The sequence below is a fragment of the Dromaius novaehollandiae genome, chromosome 3 (assembly GCF_036370855.1).
Source record: "Dromaius novaehollandiae isolate bDroNov1 chromosome 3, bDroNov1.hap1, whole genome shotgun sequence".
Classification (NCBI taxonomy): Eukaryota; Metazoa; Chordata; class Aves; order Casuariiformes; family Dromaiidae; genus Dromaius; species Dromaius novaehollandiae.
In genome coordinates, this window is record NC_088100.1 from 126,909,271 (window position 1) to 126,936,486 (window position 27,216).

General features: G+C 41.4%; 1 protein-coding gene across 4 annotated transcripts in view; it reads left to right on the forward strand.

The window, feature by feature from the left end:
* Positions 1-27,216, forward strand: part of MACROD2 (mono-ADP ribosylhydrolase 2) — an 858,592-nt gene that overhangs the window by 772,129 nt on the left and 59,247 nt on the right. For 2 of the 4 annotated variants that reach the window (XM_064510050.1, XM_064510053.1), the window contains 2 exons: positions 13,275-13,316; positions 21,225-21,305. In XM_064510050.1, the coding sequence (XP_064366120.1) occupies positions 13,275-13,316; positions 21,225-21,305 (123 nt within the window). Of the gene's footprint in view, positions 1-13,274; positions 13,317-21,221; positions 21,306-27,216 lie in introns of all 4 variants that reach the window. The other 2 variants (XM_064510049.1, XM_064510051.1) reach the window with 1 other exon arrangement.

The following is a 27,216-nucleotide window of genomic DNA, read 5'->3' on the forward strand; positions in this document are numbered from 1 at the left end:
ATTCATCTTGCGTTTCGCACAGGAGGTTACTTCTTGGAATGTAAGAAAACCTGGTAGACAGTAAATTTGTTCACCACCCCTTCCCCCCTGCCCATACCTGTGATTTATCTTTATCGCATTTATCATTAGAAATCTGTGTGCTCATTTTTTTTTATGAACCCTCACCCTCTCCTCCTGTTTTATGTTGCTTTCTGTGACATCGGCTCTACTCTGTGTGATAGGATGCGGATTTTAGTGTTTGCTTTTATCACCCATTTCTAAAATCCCAGTCACTTGAGTACTCCCCACACTGTCCGTCTCTCCGGTAGCAAGGGCCTTGGAGTAAGTAGGAAGCAGACCTTTGGTGTGTTGTGAGCGTCTCTGTTAATTCTACAGGACCATGTTATCACAGTGGACACAGTGTTTTTTCCTCCACCTTGGTGGTCACTGTCTGGAAATTGCGGTGTTTCTGTCTCATCTCACTAGAACAAAGCTTTTTGCAGACAGCTTTATAATCTCCAGTTTGCAATGCTCGGCAACTGAAATGTTAAAGACCCATTGAATAATTCAGCTAGCACAGAATGTGTCCAACCACTTCATAACATTTTGGTCTGGAGCACACTGAACGTGCATTTCAAAGACTGCCTTAGCGTCTCATCCATTCGTTGCGTTGCTTTTTGGCGATGCACCCCAGCACGTAGGACGAAGTGGTGGTACTCTACGTTCTGCTGCTGACTCGGCCCCTGCCCTCCAGGTTAAGGGAGCTTAACCTACTGTGTCAATTTGTCAGCAAATGAGAGTTTTAATACTCCCCTTCATTGTTAAAGACTTTGAAATCACAGGTGAAAGCTTGGCATTGTTATTTTAAGTGTCAAGCCCACTTGGGTTTGAATCCTGAAAGACTAAAAGGTGCTTCAGAACTGAAGCATGGCAAGCCCAAAGGGGAAAAGAGAGGAAGAAGGGAAAGTTATCTCTTTTTTGGTTTGTCAAAGCCTGATGTTGTTGAAGTGCTGTCTACAAAGCACCTGTGTGTTGGGTATCGTGCTGTATAAAGGCTTTTAGTTGCAATATGCCCCATTGTACAGTATGTTTATTCTCATCCATGGGAAGTTTTTACAGATTTTTTGCACGAAGTAAAACTAGCAATTTGTTACATGACCATAGAGAGCTGGTAGCTGCTGGCACCCTCTGAAGTGCAGCAGCATTCAGCGGTTTGCAGGTGTGTGACCATGCAAAAGACTGACCCAATATCTATGCAGGGAGCTTTCCAGACAGAGTGAGATTTTTTAATTCTAAGCATCCTCAGTTAGATATAGATTTCTAAAAGATCTTAGGTCCATTTTGATAGGGTGCCAACTGTGATTTTCTCATGACTAATGATTTTGAATGCCAGTTTTGATATACCTTAATGGTGCTGGTTTCCAGAAGGACCTGAGCACCCACTGGGTGATGATCTTGAACTTCAGAACAAACCAGTTTAGCATCTAAAATTATTTCCCCAAGTCAGTGAAGGAATTCCTACAGTTAGGTCAGTAGCCAGTGCTTTGGGAGACCTGATTTTAAAGTCTTGTGTCACCATAGACATTTGTATGGCTTTAAATGAGTTGCTTAGGTCTCTAACCTGTGAGGAGAAAGGGGGAGGTAGGAAAGACAGAGATGAACTCCCCAAATGGCTCTCCGTTAATGTCCCTGGAGAGGGAATCAGAATCCAGGTCTCTCGCTCCTGGAGGAGCGCCCTGACTATTACTCGACTAATACTTAAGTATTTTTGACCTTTTGAATTGGCTTTTTTTTTTTTGCCTCCTGAATTGGCACTTTTTCTGCAGAGTGCCATCGCTTCGACAGAAAGGGCCGAAGTTGGCCCCACACCGAATTGCTGTGGCCTGATGGCTCGAACATGAGCTCCTGGCGGTGTGGAGTTGGACATTTGCAGATGAATAACGACCTTGCATTTCCAAGGAGTGCCCTCACCCAAGACCTTAACGGGGATCACTTGATGACTTTGGTGTCTGCTGTTTGTTCATTCCTCCTCCTTTTTTGTGTATTGCCATCTGCATTTAACTCTTATGCAAGAGACTCCGACTACTCTGCAGACTCTCCTACTATAAGGATGTTTTGTATCTCTACCAGACTGCTTTCTTGGGCAAAGGACTTAGTCAACATGGTTCTCTGTCAAGGAATTAGCAACTATCTCTGCTTCTGGCAATAACTTCCTGATATTTAGATTCTGGAAGGAGTTGCCAAAATTCTGCTGCCTTTTTTCTTTTTTTTTGGTGAATCTACTCACATAGTTAAATGGAATTCTTTAAGGAAAGGTTTACCTTGAATTTGAATTGATGGGATGCTCGGTGAACATTCGCAGGAGAGAGTAACACTGAGATATTTCTTTAAGCTTAGAGAAAATATGCTGAGACATTTTTAAATATGCATCTCGCATTCAGAAGCATTATGAAATATATCTACTTTAACAGATGTGGACAAAAATGCTTAGAAAGAAGAATATATTCATGAGGTTATATACATAAATAGTTATTACTTTAAACCTGGTGCATTAATAAATCCAAAAAGATGTCCAAGTGCTTGAGCTAGTCAAGTGATAATGAAATGAAGCTAGAGTTACACCTCAGTGCATTAGAGTAAGTGGAATATAGATATGGGGAAATAGTTCCATTAGTTCAACATATTATTAAACCTATTTTGCAAGTGGAATGCCAAAGAAATTAGTTGTGTAATAGTACCGATATTAAGACAACTGCCAAGAGCCTTCTCATTTGCAAACTTTAAATATATAGGGGAAGAGGCAGACATCTAAGTAATTTCATAGCTTAGGAGTTGTTCGGTAGCAGAGCAGTTGTCACAGTCTCAGCATTTCTGGTTTCACCTCAGTCGTCCCTGGTCTGCGCTGAACCTGAGCCAAAGCCGTTGCGCTCGGTGGGGAATGCCACGTCAGCTTTGCCTCTGTCACAGCAACCATCCTCGCGGTGGTCCAGGAAAGCACCGCTCTGGAGCGGAGAGGGTCCTCTTCCACGCAGAAATCTCTGCTGGACCCTTGGGGCTTTGCTGCAAAGCTTTTGTGTGTCCTGATAGAAAAAGAGCAAGGGAGGGAGACTCTCTTCTTGTACAACTCTTTGCACTTACAAGGATCAATCACATAGTGGATGAGAGAAACAGTGATTTTTTTTTTCTTTTAAACAACTGCATCCTTTCTCCGACTGGAGTGAAATAGCCCTGATATTCTCCCTTCAGCTACATTGTGAAATTATCTCTCCAGTTAATCCAAAAGAATGCCTTGCTACATATCTTTCCGGCAAAGAAAATATCCTTGCCTGTAATTCTGCCTCGGATATGTAGCTCTTGCTCACATTGTTGAATTCATTGCTACTAGTATTATGAGTAAGCTTTCTGGGAAAAGAGCTGATATTTGTATCTTTTTTTTCTTCTGCAGAATGCATTGTTTCTAATAGAATTCTGCATGGAGTCTAGATTCTAGGCATTATCTTTATTGCTGCATATATATTTATAAGACCTATCAAGAAATGGTATGAAAACAATCTCCCTTGAAAAGTTAGATTTACCAACATTTACTTTACAGTGATACTTACCTCTAGGATGCTATTCGTACAAGTAAAATTAAGCGCATTTGTAAACCGTTGCCAGCTGCAGGCAAAGACACCATATTTTCCTCCTTTATACTTTGTATACCTAACTGCTTAATATCTCGATAGTTAACCTTGTAGGAACCTTTGGCAAATGCTTATTTTTCCCGGTGACTGTTGTATACTATGAAAGGTTTGTCTTAAATTGTAATGCTTAAAGTATTTCGAAATCTACCACCTGTTATCAGTGGATTGGAGAAGGGAATCATTTTTCTGAAAATGCTCTTTAGGCAAAGATAATGTCATAAAGGTTGCATACTGTGAAGCTTCAGTATTCTAGGTTGTATTACATTCTTACTGGTTTAAACAGAATAACAAAATTACTTCACTAAAGCATCACTAAATTGTTAGAGAGTGGAAAGGTTTGTACTTTATTAGACCATTTGATAGGTGGAAGACGTAAGCTTTTAGACTCAGTGTCCTTTCAGAGCTAAATGAAAAGATGCTGAGCCCAAAAGCACATTCATTTTTTTTTTGAACCATATCAGCTGGTGTTAAGAAAAATGGAGAGAGTGAGGGAGCGAGAGCGAAATTGCTTCTTCCTGCAAAACTTTTTCTCTCCTCTATCTTCAGGTTATGACATTTAGTACATTTTCTGCTTTTATCCTGGTTGACAAAAGCGTTGTCCTCCCTCTGGAAAGCACATGGATAAGAACTACTCTCTTACTATTAATCCTCCTGTTACTGCAGGAGGATGCACAGCTTCCTAGTTGTGCACAAATGTGCAAATGTATTACAATTGCAGAGGAAATTCAATGTTGAGAGACCTACCAGGCTTGGAATCAAATTGGAAACTGTCTAACGGGCTGAATGAAGGGCTTTGTATTAAAAAAGCAGGCCCCTGCACTAATACGTGAGTGAACTGCTAAGCAGAGACTGTAATTTCTGTGCTGGTATTGAGAAGCATCACCCTCTCCATATAATATGGCAGATTTCACTGGGACTAAAGGAGTCCTCGGTGTGAGCAAAGAAATCATAATTTAGCCCTTAATAAGTAATCTTGTATCAAATGGGTAATTTGTTTGATAAATTTAGCCTCTTTATTTGCATTTGCAATGTTCACAAGCAGATTCGTTGCGTTCATTTGTCACCTGAATGTATTCCACAAAATATTTTTCATGGGCTTTATTTTACTGTGTGGATAGGTGCCAAGCGGTTTACTGGAAGTGCCCGATATCCTTTCTTTGAATCGCATAGCGATTTGTCTCGTAAGTCACGTGGTTTTGGTTCTGGTCTCCTGACTAGTTCAGGCAGGCCCGCGAAGGCCACCAGGGCTTTGGCTCTCCCAGAAACGCAGGGTAGCAAATAAGATTAGGGGAATTTGAAATCCCTTTTAGCCTTCTCCTCCAGATCAAGTAGTGCTTTGCTTAAGGTTTTGGTTGCAGCTACTTTTACTGTCTCAGGGCAGAGTTTTCAGGTTGTCATATTCATCGCTGATAACCACCTATGTGTTTCCACAGGTTTGAACTAGAGGGCAGTCAGACTGCCATCTCCCTTTCTTCTCTGCTTTCCTTGACAAAGCTCTTGAGACAGTGTTGAGTGAGCCAAGCCCAATCTTCAACAGATAATACAAAGTCTAAGTCTGTGTCCGGATGCCTCCTGTGAATAAATGGAAGTGGCTGGGGCTGGGCAGGAGCAAGAGGCAGAGCTGGAGGGACTGGTGGTCATGGCGGTAGGTCACGACAAGGCAGCAGGCTTTGGTCTGAGCTCTAGGGAGATCTGTGGCAGGATCTCCAGAAACTCAGCCCCATTTGCTGGAAGGAGGGAGAGAAGGGTCGCTGCCGTGACCCCCACAGCTTCTGATGGAGATGTGATCCTTTCTTTCATTTTAGGAGACCCAGGTGACTCTCTTGTTTCTCTAGATTGTAAAACTTTTGACTTGTCCCTTGGATATCCTGCCTGGCTTTTATGGCTATGCAGCAAGGAGTGTGTGACTTCGCATCCCGTTCCTTTCCAGGCTGTATGTTGAGCCTTCAAGAGCATCCAGGTTAACGGTCTCTATTTGTGTCTTCAAAACCCTCTCCTGGGATGCAATCCCTGCGAGTTCCTTGAATACTTCCTCCACCATCCTCCTTTGTCAGCCCTTCAGCAGGTGACTGCTCTCGTTCCCTTCTTTTCCTTCCTCATGTGCCGTGACGCTGCGGTGCTGGGGGCAGTGGCACTGGCCAGCTCTGGCCTCCATGCCAGCATTTTACTTTTTCCCCTAGTTTTGGAACCAGTTCCAATTTCCTCACCCCAGGGAGTTTCTGCTTGTTCAGGCAGAGATGAGTGAGGTGGCTGGAAGGCAGTGGTGATTCTGGGGAAGCGGTGGCAGACTGACAGTGGTTTCCCGTGGGTGGGAGATGCTGCCTGAGTGACAGACTCTGGAGGAGGTGTTAGAAACACCCTCTGCATCCCCTGAAGCTGTCTGTACAGTGGAGGATGTCATCTTCAGAGGACTTCTGCCAAACTCCTCACTGCAGGACGTTATTCGAAATGGCTGGGGAGATGCACAGTCCTGCTGTCTACCGTGACGGTTCCTTGTCCCTCAGGAGTGCAAGCTTCAACGGAAACACCACCCACCCGGGGGATCGAGAGAAGTCTGGACACTAGAATAGGATGCTAGCTTTGCTCTAACTCTCTTTTATAGCACCTACAGATCCCATTAAAGTGCACTGCAACATGAACAGGACGTTGTAGAAATTGTTCTCAATCCATAAGCCATAATGTTTAAAATATCTGTGCATTTCAAAGTGTCTCTGAGACAACTTACCTCATAAAATCTCAAGCTAACTGGAAGCTAAGGGCACTCATAAAACTGTGAATTGAAGTTTTTCCTATGGCTTTTTGTCTTTATCTGCCATGCCACACATGGATTTTCTTTCTTAGCCCCTTTGGCCAGTGTCTCAATCTTGATGGTCTGTAGTGCAGGAGAAGGAACAAGAAGCAGCTCAAGAGCAGTGGTTTGGAGCCAAGCATATTGCTGATGGCTTAGATACTATTTTCAGCATCCTAAGAGGTAGGCAGTTGTCTGAGAGAGGTCACTAGCTCCTTCTAATATGGCAGTGGTTTTCCAGTACCTAAGAAAAAGTTAATGGAGAGTTTCCTGCTTTCGTTTCAATCTTCATAAAACTTCCTGGTACGATCCCTTCTGAGCTGTTTTCTGACTGTCTGCTCTAGAGCTCGGCTGTGTGTTTGCCACTGTTGGTTACCTCAAACTTCCTGCTCAGATCTTCTGGCTGTACACTGCTTGACACGTGCTTGTACTGTTGTCTGCTCTGTTGTCCAGAACATTGTTTGCCTCCTCATTCTTGATCCTAGCAATGGCATTGCTGGTGTCGGGGTGGGGATGGATATTGGGACCATAATCTATTTCAGCGCTAGCGTCAGGAACTTCTGCTGCAGCTCTTCTGCTCTGCAAGTGAAGCAATTGTCCCTCTTTGCTCCAGTAGCGTCCTTCTGCCTTGCCTCCTTTTGCGAGACTGCTGGTGGGGCTTGCAGCCAAGTCTGGAGGTCTTGCGAGGAGACGGCTGTTGGCACACAAATGCCGACTGGCTCCACATCCCCAGGCTCTCCGTGCCTGGGGCACGCCAGGGCCAGGGCCAGCGTGGGCGCAGCGAAGTGGCAGGCAGCGAGGGTGCCCGTGAAGGCACGGAGGTCGTACGGACGCAGGGCCCAGGCTGCTCCCTGCGCTGCGCGGCAGGGACAGCCAAGGGAGACCGTGAGCAGTTACGACGGTGAATATGGAACGATTCTTTACTGTTTCTTGTAATAGAAGAAGTGTGAGGTATCCCAGGAAATGATGAATCAGGATCAAAACAGGTGAAAGGAAGTGGTTTTTCAGCCGACACGTAGTTAGGGTGTAAGAATGCTTCCTATGAGGTGCTGTGGAGGCCCTACATCTTAAGAGTTAAGAAGAGGATTAGCTACACCAAGAGAGGGCTGGTCCAACAGTGGCTATTAATCACCGTAGTCTAAATGTAGCCTTAGGCTCTGGAGGAAGCCGGCAGGGGAAGGGAGATGTATTGCTGTTCTGTCCCATATCCATCCCTGTGCGTTCGCTCCAGCTTCCCTGTCAGAGGCAGGCCGCTGGGGTCACGTGCCTGCCCCCAGAAGGTGAGCAAACACGGGTTCTTTACATCTTTTTTACATCTTTTAAAGGGATCTTTTCATCCTGTGGCATTGAATGGTGCTGCATCTAGTACAGAGCACTCCAGATGCATTTCACGTGCTCAAAAATATTCTGTCCTCTCCGGTCACTGATGCAAAGTAACTTCACGTGCTGAAGCGCTTATAATTGCAAAGGATGCAGTTAAATTCTTGCCTGTCTCATTCAATTGTCTCCGTCTTCGGTTACTGATGAGATTTTGTTAGGAGCCTGTATTTAGAAATGTATCACTGCATAGAAAATACACCATTTCCTATGCAGCTCCTACACTAGCATACTCTAGTGAGTATTTGTGTAAATAAAGCTCTGTGGTTTTCCTACTTTTGGGGGATGGAGGAAGTAAGGATGTTTTGAAATAGGCTCTTTCTTAGAACTGAAGCGTATTCTCCCACTGAGTGCCTTGTTTCTTTTGTGTAAGCTGTAAGCATCTGGGAAATAGAAATCCAAATCCGATCCTGGCTGTGAGCAACATTTCCTGGTTGGAGCAATGTTGTCCAGTTCACTTGCAATTGCAATGGAAGCTACTGCGTAGCCTTTATATGCAGCTGAGGCTCATAAGGGTATATGTATTTTACTGCAGATCAAGCGAGATGATGCATGAAAGAAGCCATCTGTGTGGTGACAAAAAAAAAAAAAAAAAGTGTGTAACTTCTTAGGAGTCTGGTACTAAGGATTTCTATTTGATAGGGCTTCAAAAGCTACAAACACATTTTACATTCAGTGAGACTCCGGTGTTGTGGGACTGGTGTAACTAAGCAACGCAGGAAGAAAAACTGCACTGATGCTGCAGTAAGGCCAGGAGGTATGCTGTTTATCAGTGGAAATTTCTGATAATGAAAACAGACTAAGCAAAATTTGATCAAACTCTCTTAGCGTCAGATGGGGTTTTATATAGTGCCTGTTGCTCCAGTATGCAGGGTTACGGGATACAAATGGCCAGAACAAAACAAAAAGAAAAAGAAAAAATTTTTTTCTATCTTCTTCCAGTTCCACTACCAAGCCAGAAGAATGTGTTTTTCTTGTTAAGAATCTTTTCATTTTACCTTTTTCTTTTTTTTCCTTCTTCCTCTTATGAGCACGGAGCATGAGGGAAAGCTTTATAGAAAAGATACTTTCTACAAGTTGACGTGAAAACAGTCAGGCCTGGGTTTAGTTGGTCTCATCTGCCAGAGATTTCCAAATCTACTTTCCTTCAGAGAACACATTCTTTTTCCATGTTATGGGTCGATCGGTTGTGTTCTGTCAGTGGAGAACTGAGGTGGAAGGATGCAGACAATCCAAAGAGCTAATGAGCTCCTAGGCGTTGTCTTCATTAAGTCCTGGGGTGTTTTTGTGTCCTTTGCTGTGCTACATTTACTCTTTTAGGTTGACATGGAGAGGCAGTATACTACCGTGAAGGTCCTGTTGGAAGGACCTTCCTCGTCCTGCGTGCCTCTGCCCGTCTCGTTGGTCCCTTGGCCGGTGCGGGTGGGTGCAGGCTGCAGAGGGAGCTCTGAGTGTCAGGATTTCGGCCGGTCCCGCGGTGCTCACCCAGCCCTTCCAGTGATTACGTGCAGTAGATGGGGCGGTGCTTGCAAGGAGCAGAGACTGAGCCACGCGGGAGGGCTGGAAATAAGGAAACAGCTGGAGAGTGCTGAGGAAATGCATAAGAACTGAAGGATGAGACAAGGAAGCTGAGAAGAGACAGAGGAAGGCAGGAAGGAGGCAGAAAGCCGGTGCTAGCGTGTTGTGCTGCTGGGGCACGCTGGGCACCTGGGAGGTGGGCCGTGAATGCTGATTAGAAGAAAGAGTAGCCTCCCACAGCTCGGAGCTGGCTCTTGTGTAAAAGCTCTGCAATGCATGCACAGTTAAAAATAAAAGAATGTGTTTGCGTGGTGTTGCTTCTGCACGTGCTAGCACGAAGAACAATGCAAACAGAAGTATGAGCAACGCGGAGGAGGCGGTTTAATGGCTTTGGGGATTAGCGGCGGCACTGAGAACCTCTCACCTCTCTGTTCCCAACATCAGTTTAACACTGACTGATGGTTATAGCCATCTGGCTTGTGCTTGCTTGTATGGAAAAACTAATGAGACAGAGAAAGAACCTGACCAGTGAGGCAAAAGATAAAAACCCAAGCAGGTAGATGACAGAAGAAGTCATCCTCTCCTGTCTCAGTAGGAGGAACTGCAGTGCAATCACTCCGTTTCACAGAGCTCGGCGGGTAGCAAGTGAGAGGGGGGTGGAAGAGTAACAGACATCCCTTGATGTATGTATCTACCAGGGAGCCTGTGACTTAAACAAATGTGTATGCTCTGAGCAAGTTGCACCCAACTGTAAAGCTCTGTGATCATTAGAGGTGTAATTACCCCAGATAGTATTAGAGTTAGAGGGTAAGTTTCAATCATAGATTAACTGTTAATTGTAAATTATTTTATACTTGCTTGGACAGTGCTCTCATACATCACCCATCTAATACCTTAATTTTATAGACTATAGCCCAATTATTAGCTGGAAAATTTTACACTTTTAAGCATATGATGTGTCTGGAGTAGATGGCTTCCTTGTATCCCAGGCCTTCTAAATAATGACGGGAGGTTTTTTGAGGGTAGGCTAACCCTTCCAGAGAGTCACTGTCTGTTGTCCTCCTGCTCCAGGCTGCAAGGTCTATCATTCTTCTTCCAGCAGGTCTTCTTGCTTGGAGCTTCCAGAATCCAGGACTTTAACGGGGAAGCCATGCGGCAGGTTGCTGTTCTGCTTTTCCAGACATAGGAATAGCCAAGAATGGGCACACACGTATGTGCATGCACCCACACATGCACTAGAGCATGTTTTCCTATTTGGTGAATGTTTCAAGAGCTCTTGAGTAAGGGTGAGAGTTATGCAGGACCTCACCTGTGGGCTTCCACGTGTGTGAGTTTGGGCAGCTAGTACTGACAGCATATCTTTAAAGAAATGTTACTGGTGTCACAAGAGATTCACTCTTGGGCTGTCTTGTGGTTTTATTCAGTTTTGCTTTGGGATTGGCAGTCTGTGATAAGTATATTAAACTAGAGCAAACCTCTAGAAAGCTTCCTGTGGAAGAGGTAAGAACATGCATAGGGAACGTGGAAAATAAATGTAGGTATCACAGATTTAATTTATAGCAATCTTGGCATTGGTTTCCCCTTAGACTGAGCATGTAGAGCTTCAGGAGAAGATATTTTTACTTGCTTTTACTTCTTCACAGCTAGTAACCGAGAAACTACCTTTAGTATCATTCATTTTGTGGGAAAATGAATGCGCTTTGGCTATAGATTTCTAAAATACTATTTTTTATCTAAAATAATTGGTTTTGGCATAGAGCTCTGACAACTAAACATGGTGTTTATCACTCCAGCCAGCCCTACCAAGGTCAGTGAAAGAGACTGCTTTATATTTGATAGGGAAGCACTTCCACTAGATGCATTAATAGTGTGAGAACAAGAATTATAGACACGTGAAATGACTGGGGAGTGCTGTGTGCCAAAACAAAACTCGGACTCAGATGCAGTCTGGGGTAGAATTTTCAAAAGCACCACAATGACCTAGAGATCATGTCACAGAAATAGGAGCCCAACCCCGTTTGCAGAAATGATGCAAGGACTTTACTCCCTTTCAGCGAGACTTAAGTTCCTTTTCCCAGAAAAACAGCCCTTAATTCACAATTAGTTCACAAAAGCAGTATTTGCCGCTTACTAATTATATTGCGTAATGACTTCACTACTTTTTAATAACATCAGATTTCTTGTCTGTGTCCATTATCACCAGCTTAGAAGCTATTCTGTTGCTTTGGGAATTTCATATTCCAAGTCACTTACTGAACTATAATTAAGAATTTCCACAGAAGACCAGGTGATGTATGTATGTTAAGATATTATATTATGCTGATTTAGTGTCAAGTCTTAGATTAATTTGAAATTTTATCATGCTGGTTTCATTATAAATGCTTCCATGGAAAGAACATGTTATTGGAAACTGAATAATTAATAAGCTCTATGTTAACCAAATACTTTCTGAGTGGTTTGTCGAAAAATTTCAGGACTCCGGTCAAAAATCTTGGCTCTGTTGAAGTCCGTGGCCCAGTTCCCATTGGTTTCAACAAGATTTCTCATTCCTTTTTCTCAAAAAATGCTTGTCAAAACTCCTTAAATTTTCTATATACAAATTCATATTTATACTGTAGGGGTCAATGTGCCTTATTGAACCTCAAAGCAATTGTGTGCAGAGTAAGGAGAAAGGAAGTAAAATGAGCAGTGACTTTATTTGATCCCAATCCTTGTGGGACTGACGTGTATTCAAGAGAAATGTAACCTACTGTCATGTAATGGCTTCTGAAACTTCTGCTCTCCAGACCATGGTTGAATGCGATAAGAAGGGGAGAAGGATGGGTGCAGATCCATCTTCCGTTGTTTCACAAGTCCCCATGAAAATTCGCACGCTCATAATTTTAGTGCTTGTAGCTGGAGTGCAAACATAAATCCCAGTGGAGGCCTCTACTATTAATCAAGAGTTCCTTTCTCACTCCACTTAAAAAAAAAATGTTTCAGGCTCCAAATCTTGATGAAAGCAGAGCTTCAATCCTCATAGTGTGTCACAGCACATCTGGGTTTCCGTGGAGTTTACAGTGTAAAGGTCTGATCCTGTAGATTGGTACCTAAATACTATTGTTAGTTTCCAGGATGGTTGATCATGATACTACAAAACTCCTTTGTGTACAAATGGTGGCTACAATCTGCACAAACCCATGTTTGAAAGATGTTGTGCTTTAAACAAAACTTGTAGGCTGGCTATGGAAATAGCACATGCCCAAATCCATTTAAAAGAGTATAAATGGAGTATGGAAGAGTTAGGAACAAAGTTGTCATAAACTTGTGTAATCAATGAGTTCTCCAATAGATGGTTAAAGCTCTGGTAAGTCGAATGACTGAGATGTTAATTAGAGCTAATAATTTTTTTCATCGAAACAGTTTGTGGTAAGAAATTCCTTTCTTACCAAAATGTAACTTTTCGCAAAAGGAAGCTGCTTTCTTGATACGTCGTCTTAATAATTGCAATCCTTCAATTCTTGGCTAGCCCAAGTTTGGACTTAAACCTAGCTCCTCTCTGGCAAATTTATAGTAACTTCTTTGTTATCATTTTTCTGAATAACTACTTCTACTCTTAACATTGCCAGGCGTTCCCAGGAAACAAAGGACCCTGAACCTTGACAACTAAACCAGGATCCCTTTCACTTTTAAAACAGAAAAACTGTATTATAAAAGACAATGCAATTTCATTTTATGCAAGTCAGGACAGAACTTTGTTCCCTGTCTTTATTCCCTGCATTTCCTCTAATATCAAACCCTTCTTTTCCCACCCACCTCTGCATCTCACTATAAGGTGTTAAATAGGAGGAGGCAACCTAAGATATGAGCATTTTGAAGCATGGAATATTATATTTTAGAAGTTTCCTGCTATTCTTATTAATCATTTTCTTTCAATTTTTTTTTGACAGATGATGATAATGAAGAAGAGACTGAGATGACTGAGGAGACGGGTGAGTAAATAATATTTTATGCTAAAACATACTGCTTCTGCTAAGCATCAACAAAACTGAGAGAGTTCTTAAAACTAATTGCCTTGGTTGTAATGAGCAGTGCCAATCATTCATTGCCAACAGTTACCACAGTCATATCTGTATTTTAGCATAACATAAGGAAAACCATTTCTGATAATAAATAATACAAGGTAAAAATGGCTAAGACTAACTTTTTAATGTCATCATCTGTTACTAGCCCCTGAGTGGTATTCAATTGCTTTTTCTTAATAACTATCTTGAACATGAATGGGAAGTAATTAAAATTCTACAGTGTCTTTGCCTTTAAAAAGGTGTGACTACAGCAATTCCTGAGTCATTTGCAATTGTGATTAGTGATCATGATTTGTGTGCAATGAATACATCAGCAAAACTTTCTAACAAACTCTTAAATATATTGAACTTCACTGGACAATGTTTCAGAAAGTTTTTTTTTTTCCTGGTTCTCCTAGTTTGCTATTTAATACAAGTATTAACATTTAAGGCTAGTCCTGAAGTAGGTGGATGGAATTGAGGGATGAGGAAAAAAAGGCCTGAGAAACAAGGAAAAGAAAGGAATGAGAATTAGATATGATGACACAGAGTCATTGAAGCTGGATGGGGTCTCTGGCTGTCACCTAGTCCAGCCTCCTTCCTGAAGAAGGGCTGTCGTTAACACTAGACTAGATCAGATGTAGCTCTTTCTTACTGAGTCTTGAAAACTTCCAAGGATGGGGAACTCACAGTCTCCCTGGCTACCATTTCATGTGCTGCACTACTCGTATAGTGAAGAAGGTTTTCTAATATCCAGTCTGAACCTCCTGAGTTTCTTGTGACTTGTGCCCCATGTTGTATCATCTGCCGCTACGGAGAAGAGTTTTGCTCCATCATCTTTGTGACTCCCTTCCATGTCCTTGTAGGCTGCCCTAGTTGTAGGATTGTCCCTTGACCTTCTCTTTACCAGATTAAACCAGTTTGTCTCACTCAACTTCTCCTTGAAGGATGTGTCCTCTCTGCCCCTGACTTATCTTGATAGGCCTTTGCTGGGCCTTCTCTAGTTTCTGAACACCCTTCCTGAACATGGCAGGGGAAAACTGGACATGCTATTCTACGTACAACTTCACTAGTGCTGACTAGAGGGGAATAATAACTTCCCTCAACTTGCTGGCTACGCTTCACCTAAAATTGCCTGCCGTATAGTTTTCTTATTGCAGTGCTGGCTTTTGCTCAATGTGGTATCCCCTATGATTTCTAAAGCTTCTATGGGAGGTCTGCTGCTCAGCCAGTTAGTTCCCAGCCTGTGGTGATTGATGCATAGGGTTATTCTACCCCAGAGACAGTAGTCTGCACTTCCCCTTGTTGAACTTCATGAGGTTGCTGCTGGCCCAGGCTTCCAGTTTCTCAGTTCTTGGTTCCCTCTGGACTGAAACTCCTCTGTTCAGTATGTAAACCATCTCCCATAATTGAGTATCATCTGCAGATCTCATCACACCAGTTGTTGAAGGTACTGAACAATATGGGCCCCACTATTGACCATGAGATCACATAGAAGAGCCACGTGGAAGAAGGCAGAGATATGCCAGCCAGCAAAGAGTGGTAAAAGCTTTTGAAGCAGTATGTTGGCTGGTTAAATGGGCAAGGTGAGACAAACAAAGACAAACAGGTTATGATGATTTATGCAACCAGTTAACTAGCCTGTGAAGTTCTGGAATAATGATGTATATGCATCAGTGTGTAAACATGGATATACACAGGCAGATAACTGATGTGTTAGCACATTCTTTTATGGCTGTTCTGGCCTGTTGATTTCATTACGTAGAAGTATAATTTTTTTTGGTGTCAAGATTATTGAAGGATAGGAGCTTTTAGAAATTTTAATAAGATTAGTGTGATTGATATGGTTGTACCTATATACCTAAAAGTAGAAAAATGAAGACTACCATTGTAGGGCAAACATTTGCTGAAGATACAGTAGAATTTTTAGTATTCTTCTAATATTTCCCATTTCATTTTTTACAGTTATCATGGCATGTATATTTTTATAAACCCAATTACTTTGCATTCTTTTGTCTTGTTGCTTTTATGGAGATGATGTAAATTGCATTGATTTTTTTTAAAGCAGTTTAAATTACAATTCAAAGGAAGTGTATTTCCACTTAATAGCCAGTCACTTCTTTCTTGCCTTGTATCCTTCACAGCTTCATTAATTTAGGTGAAGCTACATAGCTGCTCTGGGAAATTATCACCGAATTAAGTCATTTGAGTAGGGTATTTTATCTGCTTTTTTGTGTGTATGAAACAGATGACATCGTAGCTTCTCTCAGAGGTTTGCCTGTAGGGTGCCAGGAACTTCAGCAGCTTCTATTGGCTGTTTCTTTACCTTTTGGAGATATTTTTGGGAATCAGTGGGTATGTATATGGCCAAAGTGAAATATCTTTTGTGTATCTACGGCAGTAGTGGGGAGTTTTGCCCTTTTGACCTCTTTGTGTAGGAACTTTTTAATGATTGTAGGATGCATTTGCAGAAAGTTACCAATACATACATCTCTGCATTGAGGGGAGTTTTCGTTTTTATGCTGTGATAGTTATCAGTCTGAAGGATATCTGCTTATAACTGTTAGGAGGGAAAAATAGAGTAGCAACCTATAGTCACCACTTCAAGATATTAACTGAATAATCATTCTTCATTCCATTTGACTTCATGGGCCATGACTCCAGCAGATGGAATCAGTAGTTGGCACCGATATTGATGATCTGGGATTGTTGAGCTATTCCTACCCAACCTCTAGTCAAAGCTTGCTTTGGGGTTATTTCTCTAATTCCTCTGGAAAAAAAGAAAAGAAAAAGAAAAGAAATGTTGGGTTCCTGGAGTGCACATGTCCCACACTAGGTGTGTAGGACCTTTGGGAGATTCAAATCTCCTAAATTTCACCTAAGTTCCTGTGCCTGCTACCTCCTCCTGGCTCAGTGTTTCTGAAGGGCCAACAGCTAGCCAACAGAAAACACGGGGAAGCACAGGGAGTCAAGTGTGATGGGGTCTGGCTGGATCTGTGCCACGTTCAGTTTAAAGAACGTAATAGGATGAGATAGAGGCTGCAGAATCAGTCCTAATTAAAACCTGGTGGCAAGAGTTAGCAGAAAAAGAAAGCGATCCTGGTGTCAGCTGAAGTCAGTGGGAATATGTCCATTAACTTCAGTACACACCAGATTAGGCCTTGGGAACATCTAGAGAATTAGCCTGGGGTAAGAAATACCAGATGACCAAATGTGCGTTTTATTGAGTGATGGACACATTATGAGAGTAACTCTGTCTTGTGTTTCTACCACCCTGAACTGCAAATATCTTATTACTCTCAAAAAGGCCTTTCTTTCTATGATTTCTCTTCAAAATAAATAAGGGAATATCTTAATTGCTTGTCTACCAGATACTTTCCATTAATATCTACATTAATATTGTAAAGTCAACAGGCACAAATGATCATTTTAATGAGTTAATAACATAATGTCACTGCCTTTATTGGGTGTACTAGAATAAGAAAAATAATTGAAAAATAAGAATAACATAGTCTTATTAAATACACATATCCAAGACCACTCCTTTAATGGCATCTAACTCATAGGTTTTTAACTCATCAGTTTGTTATTCTGGATGTTTTCTCTTGTAGCAGCTGCTAAAATAACCATGCCATTTAATTCAAAAAGCCTTGGTGTTACTGTATTTCATTGTTTGCTGTTAGAATGCCTTGAGTCAAAAGAGCAGATATAGTAATAGCAGGTGCAGACTTTTGCAGTTTTTACATCTCAGATTTCCTTTATGAATGATATCCTACATCAGCAAAGGGAAGGACCAAATGACCTAGTAGTCTTGTCTACCTTTAACTTCAGTGATTTAACACTACAGAGTGATGGTCCTTAATGTTTTAAGCTCCATTAAGGGAAGATTATTCTAAACTTTAACTTCTGAAGGACTTGGCTTTTATACTCATAGATTCACATATCCAACCATAGAAGCATGGAGAATAACCCCTAATACTGCCATAACTGTGTGCCCAATTGCAGTGACTGCATCTGGAAATTATGGAAGCATGTGCTATTATGAGCAGCATAGTCCAGATTCCTACACGATAATACTGCATTATTATGCACTGACATAAGTTAATTCTCTTACTATTCAAAAAAAAAAAAAAAAAAAACACATAGAAAAGTGTTTGAATTCTGAATCTATATTCTTCCTCAACCCATTCAGCTTCATCCCTCCCTGGCAGGGAAGCCTTCCGACCTCACCTGCCTGCAGGTTGCCCCACTGCTGTCTTTTGTTTCCCATCTAATAGTCATTCATAATAAATGCCCTGTTAGTTATCCTGTGTCTGTCCAGAGCATCCTACTTCATCACCCGTTCGTTACTTCAGAAGCAGCAACCAGCTAGGACAGCAGGACAAGAGGTCTTATTCACACAAACAGTAGAAGCCCTGCTAAAAACGAGGCTGTGTAAGCATGTTATTTTTTTGTGCGTTCTGCTACATACACGCTCTTATATTTGGATGCTTCATTTTGGAGGGAGAGTTTCTCTTTCAGTGAGAGGAAAATGGGAGGCACTTGTAACCGGTGACATCTGGAAGTCGTGAGGGATTTGGGGAAAGGCTCGCTTTGAGAGACACCGCAAGATTCAAGTGGCTTGTTGACCATGCGAATTAGCCTATAAAGAAGAGACATTTCTCACAATCGTAGAGCTCAGAAACCTTTTTGTACGGATGGTCACAATTAGAAAAGCTTTAAATACGATCAGTTGAGACTCCAGTCTAGAATTTAAACAGAGATTTGCAAGCAGTGTTCCTATAATATTTGGCTAACTGTTCTGAAAGACGTGTGCATACCATTGTAGAGCAGAAAGGGTTAAGAGTTGTATCTTGGCCATAATAAAAAGATATTATTTTGAAGCGTGCAAAAATCCCTTTCTTTCTCCGGAATGAGGGATATCTGCTAAAAAGCAATGAAATTGTGAATGAAACCTTACTCTCCTGGGACAGTGCCTCTACATCCTTTTGTGAGCATTTTAAAGATCTCTGTAGAGTGCAGAAAGACCATTTCTTTTGAGACAGTAACAGTTCTGACCTCTCTGAATGTAAGCCCCCTCCCTCTCGGTCTTTGTGCTGTCAATTAAGATGTTGGCTATATCATCTAATGTATTCAGATACTCCTGAAAGACCTGGCTGGACACTTGCACTTAAACTTGATTGACATTTGACTTGTGGGACTGGAGAAAGCCTCACAGATTGGTTAGATGATAAAATTCATCATGAAAGGGGTGAGTGTTGATTGAAACTCTCCTATTGATTCGTCTCCTGAAGCGAATCATTGTCAACCAAAAAGGGGAAAATAGCAGGTAGTGCAAGGTGTCATTAGAACCAAAGAAGCCATACATCAATATGGTCCATTCTAAATATTCAAGTTATTTTTTAAATGAATAGGGGAGTGTTGGCAGGAATCAATCTTTAAAAGCTTGGTTATTTTCAGGATTTCTGTTGTTTGTATTGAAGCTCTTGTTGAACATCACCATTACTTTTGAGTAACCCCTTTGAAGGGTTGACAAAATGTGTCTTTTTTTTTTTTTTTAACCTTTCTTTTCCCCCACTGCATTCCTTGTGGTTAGTTTTGCATGCTCACCGGGCCAGAAGTAAATTGATCTTAGCACTTGAAAACTCTTGTTTTCCTCAATATATTGTATTTGAATTTCAAATTCAGATGAACAAATGCGATGACATGAATATGCTCTAATGTTACATGCTGTAGGAAAGGTCTATTTCCTGATACCAAGCCAAAACTCAAAGCGTGTCTGTTTTGCAGTAAATCAGTTACTTACTAATCAGTAAGGGCCCCTTCTGCTCTGAACTACATGGCATTCTGTAATGAAATAGAAATTCTGTGCTAGAAGAAATTTGTAGGAACAATATTCTTTTTGGCTTTTGTTGAGTGAAATGCAATGTTTGTTCCCTAAAATTAAATAAGTAAAATTTAATTTAATTACTCGCTCACAGATCTCCTTTTTGGAATGTTTCTTGACATTTTGAGCTGCTGCTTCCTGTAAATTCTTGCCAGTTTCCAAATCCAGGGGCTCTTGTTTTAAGATTTAAGCCCAAAAGAATAACCAGTTTCCTAGGGGGGCAGGCAGAGAGCATTTCTGAGTTTTCTGGGCTCTTTGTGAAGCCCAGGATTCACTCCCTTTTTGTCTCTTGAAAGAATGCGATATTCTCCTTGATACTACCAATTCCTTTTCCACATCCTTACTTCTTTGTTTCTGACCCAGTGTTTGGAAACTTTTAGCTTTTGTTTCCAGGAACACGTAGTTGTAGAAGGGAGGGAGATGGATGTTGAAGGCTAGTGTCTTCAGCTCTTAGCAGAGCTAAGTACTTCATGAGAACTGGGCATCTGATTGCCGAGTGTGGTTTACATATTCACGGACATCCAGAACAGATGATTTTGTGGAGTATTTATGGAGAGATGGGAGTTTTCAAAACACATAAGACATTTCCAATATGTACATAGATTCTTTTTTTTCCAGTTGCCAATTAGCTGTGACAGTTCGAGGTAATACCATGACTCTTATTTGCTCGTGGCATGGCAGTGGGGCTAAATCAAGCAAGGTCATATCCCGTCCTAAGTTTCCCGGTTACAAATATTCAAGGTCTCCTGTACATTTCAGTTTACATTTTGGAATCTTTTTTCCAGTTATTACCATGTGGTTTGGTCCACGTTCACATTAGCATTAGTGCAGTAACATGAACATCAGCCTTCCCACCTCATGGCCATCCTCCCCGTTTCCATCTCCCCCAAATTTTAGGCAGATATTTTCTGTAATTTGAATTTCTCATTCCTCTTTTATGAGGTTGTGGGCTTTATGGTTATCACCAGTGTTAGACTGAGGGGGATCCTAGGCGGAACTGTACTATGGGTTTTTACTTCTGTGTATGTTTTGTTGAAGTGTGTTTTCATTAAATGTCTTAATTTAGAAATGCCTTTTTATGATGAATTTCCAATTCTGCTTCCCCTTTCTACTAACAGGCTGCCTCTGCTATCGGTTTGTGCCTTGAGGTCTATCTCAGCAAACAAATAATAATTTGGTGCCTTATGTTAAGGTCGTTGACGTGACAAGTTACTTAGAAAATGTTGTATAAACCCTTCGTAATTTTTAAAGTTTAACCAACTAATTTTAAATACTGTAATTAAGTTGCTATGAATAAGGGTGTTATTAAACTTTACTAGCCTCAGTTACTCTTTTACTTAAGAGAGTTTCTTTTGCCTTTATCTTCCTGTTGTTTTCTGGCTGAAAGGTTGAAATCTTTTTTCAAACCTGAGTATTTCTACTTTGTGATGCTTTCATTTCTCTAACTTTAATTCATTATCAAACTTTCTTCCCTACCACTCGTTTTATTACTGATTTCCATCAATATTCCTTTCATAATACATTGTAATTTTGAATGGAGAATTGAGCTGAGAAGAAAAAATCATTTCGTTCAGATTATTTCTCCATGGCTCCATAATGCAATATAATATATACTCCTTTAGAAACTAGAAATTAAAACATTTTTCTTTTTTTTTTCTGAAGAGATTAAGAGATTGTGAAGAAGTAGTTCGATTTAGTATGAGCTTTCTTCACTGCTGCTGTATAAAAGTTAGGTACTAAGTCCAACCCAACCTGAAGGATAACTATTATGATCCTTTTATAGCAAATGATGCTGTAATGAATTTTTGTGATACAAAGGTAGGCATCAGGCACTGAACAGAGTGCTGAGATAAAATGTGCTCATGGTTGCACTATCATACATAGTAATGTTTGATATGACGATACAACTTGAAAATAATATATTTAATATATTTTTATGCTTAAAGAAGGATTGGAGCAAAAAGGCCAGCCCCCATCTCCCACAACGTGCAAAGCAGAGCAGCCTGACGATCTTCAAAATGATGCTGAAGGTAGGTGGTCTGGCATCTTTTCAAAGGCATTAATTTGTTTTTCATTTTGGGAGGGGGAAGGTTTACTCTGAATTCTTAAGAAAGGCAGCATAGCATACTTTCATTTAAGAATGCTATTTGCACATACTTGAAAAGTATCTTTTGGACTAGATCATGAGACTGTAATTCTTCTAAAGTATATTTCCCCTCAAGATAGGTTCAGAATTACAAATGCTATTTTTGTGTTACAGGCTACTGATTATTGCTGATATAAAATGGAAAATTGTTGCTGGTTTATTTCTAACCTGTTCTGACTTCATATAATTAATAATATAAAATGTGATGCATGTTGTGCAGTGCTCAGGTCATAGTCTGTTTGGTTGGTTAAATTGGTCAGGTAAATCAACCATCCGCAGCAATACACAGGACAATAAAATTCTTGCTTTCCTTTTCGATGAAAAAACCTTATTGTGTGTGTTTCCACTTCAATTATGGTCTTTATGGCTCCGCATCTTATGCAGCGTATTACATCTATCCATGGTTGAAAATTAAAGATGCTTAATGTTAGGCTTCCAGTTTGTTCTGAAAAGAGTGCTCTCCTGTACTCGAGTCTTTACAGGGCAGCTAGTCCATGTGTGCAGAGGTAATGCAGTCCGTGGGCTTCTAAATTTGGAGCAAAGTGTCTTTTCATAACATGTATCTCATTGGGAGAGTTGTTAAAAGATGTTAACATCAAAGACTAATATTCACAGTGCAGATTTTCATGTTGGTCTCGTCTGTGTTGCACAGCAAAATGCCTAAATGTGGGAGGGTTCCCCTTGTGTGAAATAGCTAAAAGGATGAACCTTAAGCTTTAACCCAGTTCACCTCGTTATCGTGGATGCTTTTTGACCTAATGTTCCAAAAATGACATGTCTCATTCTGCACCTCAACCAGTTGCTCTGTGAGCCTCATCATTTTGACCCGGTGCTGTGCATTCAGCTCCTAAAATATTCTGGCTGGGGTATAGTGTGAGTCATAAAGAGCAGAAAAATGTTAACATCTATCACGTTAAGTAACTGCTAGTAATGTCCTGTCACTAACATTGTGACTGGTTGTTAATGGCAAGTACTTAAAGCAAGAGCTGTCATCGCCTGGAAGGTGTGGGGAGACTCAAGAAATCGCATCCTGACCGGTCTTCTTTCCTTTAATGCTGCACTAAACCCGGCTGAAATTAAAAAAACAATTTTGTGTTTCGATTGGAGAATTCCACGATGACAAACCACACGCATTTATAGGCAGGCTAAATGGTGTGCGGGATCATAGGGGAGCAACGTCCAGTGGTACCATTTTCCCTGTCCCTAAACGGGGCAAACGGTGGTCATTTTTATGGTACATTTTTATTCGGAACATGACTAAAAGCCATCATTCTACCGGGGCGAAAAAAGTGTTGCGGAACTGCAGGTTTTTCCTTTTGTTTGGAAAAAGAGCTCATGCTGTTCCACTAACTATTCCTGTGGTTCACTAGATACGGTCACCTAGCTCGCTATTCCTGCCGAGGTTTCCTGCTGACCTACAGCTCACTTTGTGGAGTGCAGGCAAATGCATGGGAAGGGCGAAGGGAGGAGCACGGCCACAGGATGACTGCACTACCCAGAATTGCAAAATGCCTGGATGCCTCGAATTTGATGCTCCGCCGCAGATTTTGCTGATGCAGAGTTGAGGCCTGTGGCACATTATCACCGCTGCAGAATTTAATCTAGCTGGTGGCAGAGTTTGCTTCTCCTTAGGCGGAAATCAGGCCTGTAATGTTTAGGATTGAAAGTCTAAATTTAGACTGGAGGGTTGTTGCGATGGAAAAAAGTAATTAAAGTGTTTGCTGTGGGCGGTCGGGGAAGCGGCCTGGATCAGATTTCTGTGGAATTACCTACGCCTCCGTTTCGAGGAGGACTCAAGCAGCTAGGCTCCCGATCCTGCGTTCCCATAAAGCTGCAAAGTGGCCGGATTCTAATGCAACACACCTGTGAGTCATTTCCATTTAAGTGAGTGGGATTTGCTCAGATTTGTCCGAGAGGAGAGTTTAGTTTCTATTGTTCTCATTATTAGCTAGGCTGTGGTTTCTGCCTGAGTGAAAGAACTTCTAATGGCGACCCTTGAAGATTAGGAAAGCTATCAATAAGTGATGTGAACCAGAACTGAGTATTTTTATTTAGGTAGGGGTTTGTCTTTATTTCCAAGAAACTGCCTTTTTAAAAAAAAAAAAATCTTTAGAGTAGCTAATGCATATAAGCAGTCTCGAATAAAACTCAGTAAAGCCAAGCTCTGCCTGAGGTCAACTTTGTTGAATTTTCCTCATGGTAAAACTGAAGTGCTTCGTCTTCACTGCATTTTAACCTCAGGATAGTTCACATGCTTTAGTTACCCTAAGTTTAAAAAAAAAAGAAAAGGTGGGGGAGCTTTTAGCCATAAAAGCAAGCCCAAAGATACTTACATTTAATGCACGATATTATTTTCCCCTCGATGCCATGACTAGAAATAACATATTTAACAAACACACCCTGAGGCACAAGAAGAACCAGATTTTTTTCCCTCTACTTTATTCTCAGTGTCCGTTTAGACTGAAGACGGGAATATGACTTGCTCTTTTCACAGCCTCCTGCCACCCTCATACACATGCCGTTTGTGACGGTCTGTAAAAACTGTTCCACGGTGTTCAGTTATATTTCTGCTGTAATATTTTGCGACCTCATGCCAAGCTGGTTCGTTGGTTGGAGGTAATGGAGCTATATCGTTTTGGTGCATGTGAAAGTCTCCACAGAAGAGCATGGAAAGCAGGTTCCTTCGTTATTACCCTCTCTGCAATCAAGGAAAGTCGAGTAAGTGCCTGTATGTGAGGAGCTTGTTTTGCAGTAAGCTAAAATAAACACTTGACATGCTAATGAAAGCAATTTTATGCTGAACCTCTAAAGTATTAATGGTGTCTGTTATTATGCTACTAGATATATTGTTCTCTGCATTCAGGCCATTGAGAGAGAAAAGCAAGCATGAACTGCATAGCAGATTTTCTTGTCAGTTGTTGTATTCAGGAGTTTTTCACTGTAGGATGGGTTATTGTCTGGGGAAGTGGGTAGATTGGATAGGTGGGGAAATATTCTTTACTTCCAGGGTCCCTGCAGTATTGCAGGTTTTCAGTGTGCAAGCATGCACTGTAATTCTTTTTATTTTTTTGTCCCCCAGACCCTGGGGGGTAGAATCAGACGGTGATAATTTTGGCTTTCCCCTCAGTCAGGTGCACTCAGTGACTGTGTGATTATAAAGTCTGAGGTAAGAAAAATATGTTTGGCACTAAACAAAACTTAGCGTGTCTTACTTCAAGAGCTTTATAACACAACCCTAAAGTAATTACATAGACAAAACAGCAGTACCTGTCACAGCGTAATAGCCACGAGCTAGCACATATGTTGCAGGTCTAGTGTTCGCATCCCACTTATCACTACCAAGCAAAATTAAACAATTTAAAAGAGTCTAATGAAACAAAATTATAAATGCTCCTTATTTCTTTTTACTACCTCCCCAAATGTCTTTCTGTACATCCTGAACAGTGAGGAGTGTGTAATAGATTTTCTTGGTACTGGGAGAAGAAAACCTGTTGCCCTTGTCTTCTCTTTTGATTTCTCAGAAAGATATAAAACAGAGCTGGCTGAAGAGCTGCCTTGTCTATTCCCACCATGGTCTGCAGATGATCAATATTGTATCAAAGACAACTAATACGTCTAATAACAGCAGCAGAAATGCCTGAACTGTCTCTTCCTCCAGCAGAAGATAATCAATCCATGCAGCAGAAGCTGTTTCTGTGCCTTCTTGAGGTCAGATTCCTGACTGCCCTCAGTCGAGGGATTTGAAGACAGAAGTGGAGCTCTGCAAGTTGTCTCACTCCAGCTCATAAGCTTCACCCAAAATGGAGATTCTTCTTGATAGATCGATAGGTTCTTGATCGCAAGATATCACCTTAGCTGAGGCCTGGTGTATGTGTTAGGAGCTAGTTCGTTGGAACGGGACATCCTGGATGAACTTTGTCTGTTTTCTGTTCACCTGGTGAGAAGGAGGACAGTTTGATGGATAAGTCAAGCCAGAAAGGTCAAAGTGAACACAAATCACCTTTGAAATAGTTGGTAGAGTTGGTTCCTTTGCCTGATGGGGTCATCCCACTACAGACCTCTTAACTTTCAAGGGCAATATCAAATGTCTGAAATGTTGTTCAGCAGTGGTAGGAATTTATGCTCATCAGCAAGCTCTTGTCTCACTCAGAATCAGCTCTGCTGTGTTGACAAGAGATGTCAGCCTTTTCATTTGAGTATGCAGTAGAAATGAGATGAAATGGAGTTGCACCTTACCTTGATAACTCTCTGGTTCAGCAGATCATGGTGATTAGGTAAGAAACTCAGTGAGAGGGAGACAACCTGGCTTCTCATCCCTTTTCCTAGAAAGATTTTGTCCAGTGACAAGAAGTGCATAGTCTTCTGACTGGAAACTAAGCCTCATTTAGACCTTAATTGCAAGATCAGAGAAAGGCTTCCCCTTCATGTGGCATGAATTTTGCACCTTTGCAGCTTCTCCGTAGCACCATAGAGGGAGGTGTAGTGTGCACACCCACAACAGTCCATAGCAGTGTGGCTTGTGCCGCTTTCCTTGGAGGTGGGCATTGCTCTCCCTTGGGCTGAGGGTAAATGCTGAACCCATATCTTCCCACTAGTGCATTCCACTAGTCCTCCTCTGAGGACTCCACTGAGCCCTGCTCTGTTCGTTCAAAGCCAATTTGCCCTCATGAGGAAGTTCTGCATTCATTTTCCCAAGGGGAAATAAAGTACCTGCTTGCAGATTTGCCTGTTACACCTGTACTTCAAAGAAAGGCGGATGTTCAGATACTTCCTTGTGCATGTAGATTTTTGAGGGGCTAAGCTGTTCCTCTGCGATACAGGGGAAGTTTGGATATGCAGCTCTGAGCTTTGGATCCTGCTCCAGGAGTGTAGCTCTTAACAGTGAGCCGTTGTGGTGACTGCCGTAGCAGAAGGTTTACGGCTGTGGTTAGCTGTATGACTGTGAATAACCTACCCTATTCCATAGGTAGCTCAAGCAAGGGAACTGAAGTCCTGCTGAAGGATTTGAGGTTTCTGTGGCTTGCTGAACTGGGGACTTTAAAGTACATATAGCAGCTGTTGTGTGTTGGTATTCTACAGTGATGTTCAAAGCATCTTTTTTAAGGGCCTTCTAATGCTATGCAGAGACGATTTTCTCTTTAAGATAAATATTAACTGGATTTGACTTCTGATTAAGTTTTAAAATGTTCCTCAGTTTACAGCAAATGGTTCTTTTGCCACTTGAGAAATTGTAGCTACATCTCTCCGTTGCATCCCACAGGGCAGTAATATTCTTCAATAAATTTCTGCTCCACTGATGATATGCTAAAAACGGACATCCAGACACATAATTATACTTCAAAAACACACATCCACTTATTCGGCCCTAAAAGTGCTACTTCTTATTAAGATAGCTTGGAAGTTACTGCATTCTTTTTACCACCAATCCAAATCCTTAAATAAACTTCTGAATTACGATAAAGTACTACAGAAAAAGTTCTCTGGGAACGCTGTGTATCAAACATGTCTGTAAAATATTTCACCTTAATGCAGATTGGTTATATTTAAAGAGATGCTATTAACCCCTATCTGCTTTGGCTGATAGTTCCTTTCTTCACTTTTATTTTGAAGTCTGCCATCTGGCTTGACTGATTGCGGCTCTCCGAATATCAGGTGATCACATCCCACTTAGCCGGGGGAAAAACAGGACGTTATCTCTGTTTTTATTTGGGTTTGCTCTCCAAGCAAACCCTTCTTACAAGATTCTTTACTTTGTTGAAGTGGCTACTACAATTTCATGAAATTGCCGTGCGGCT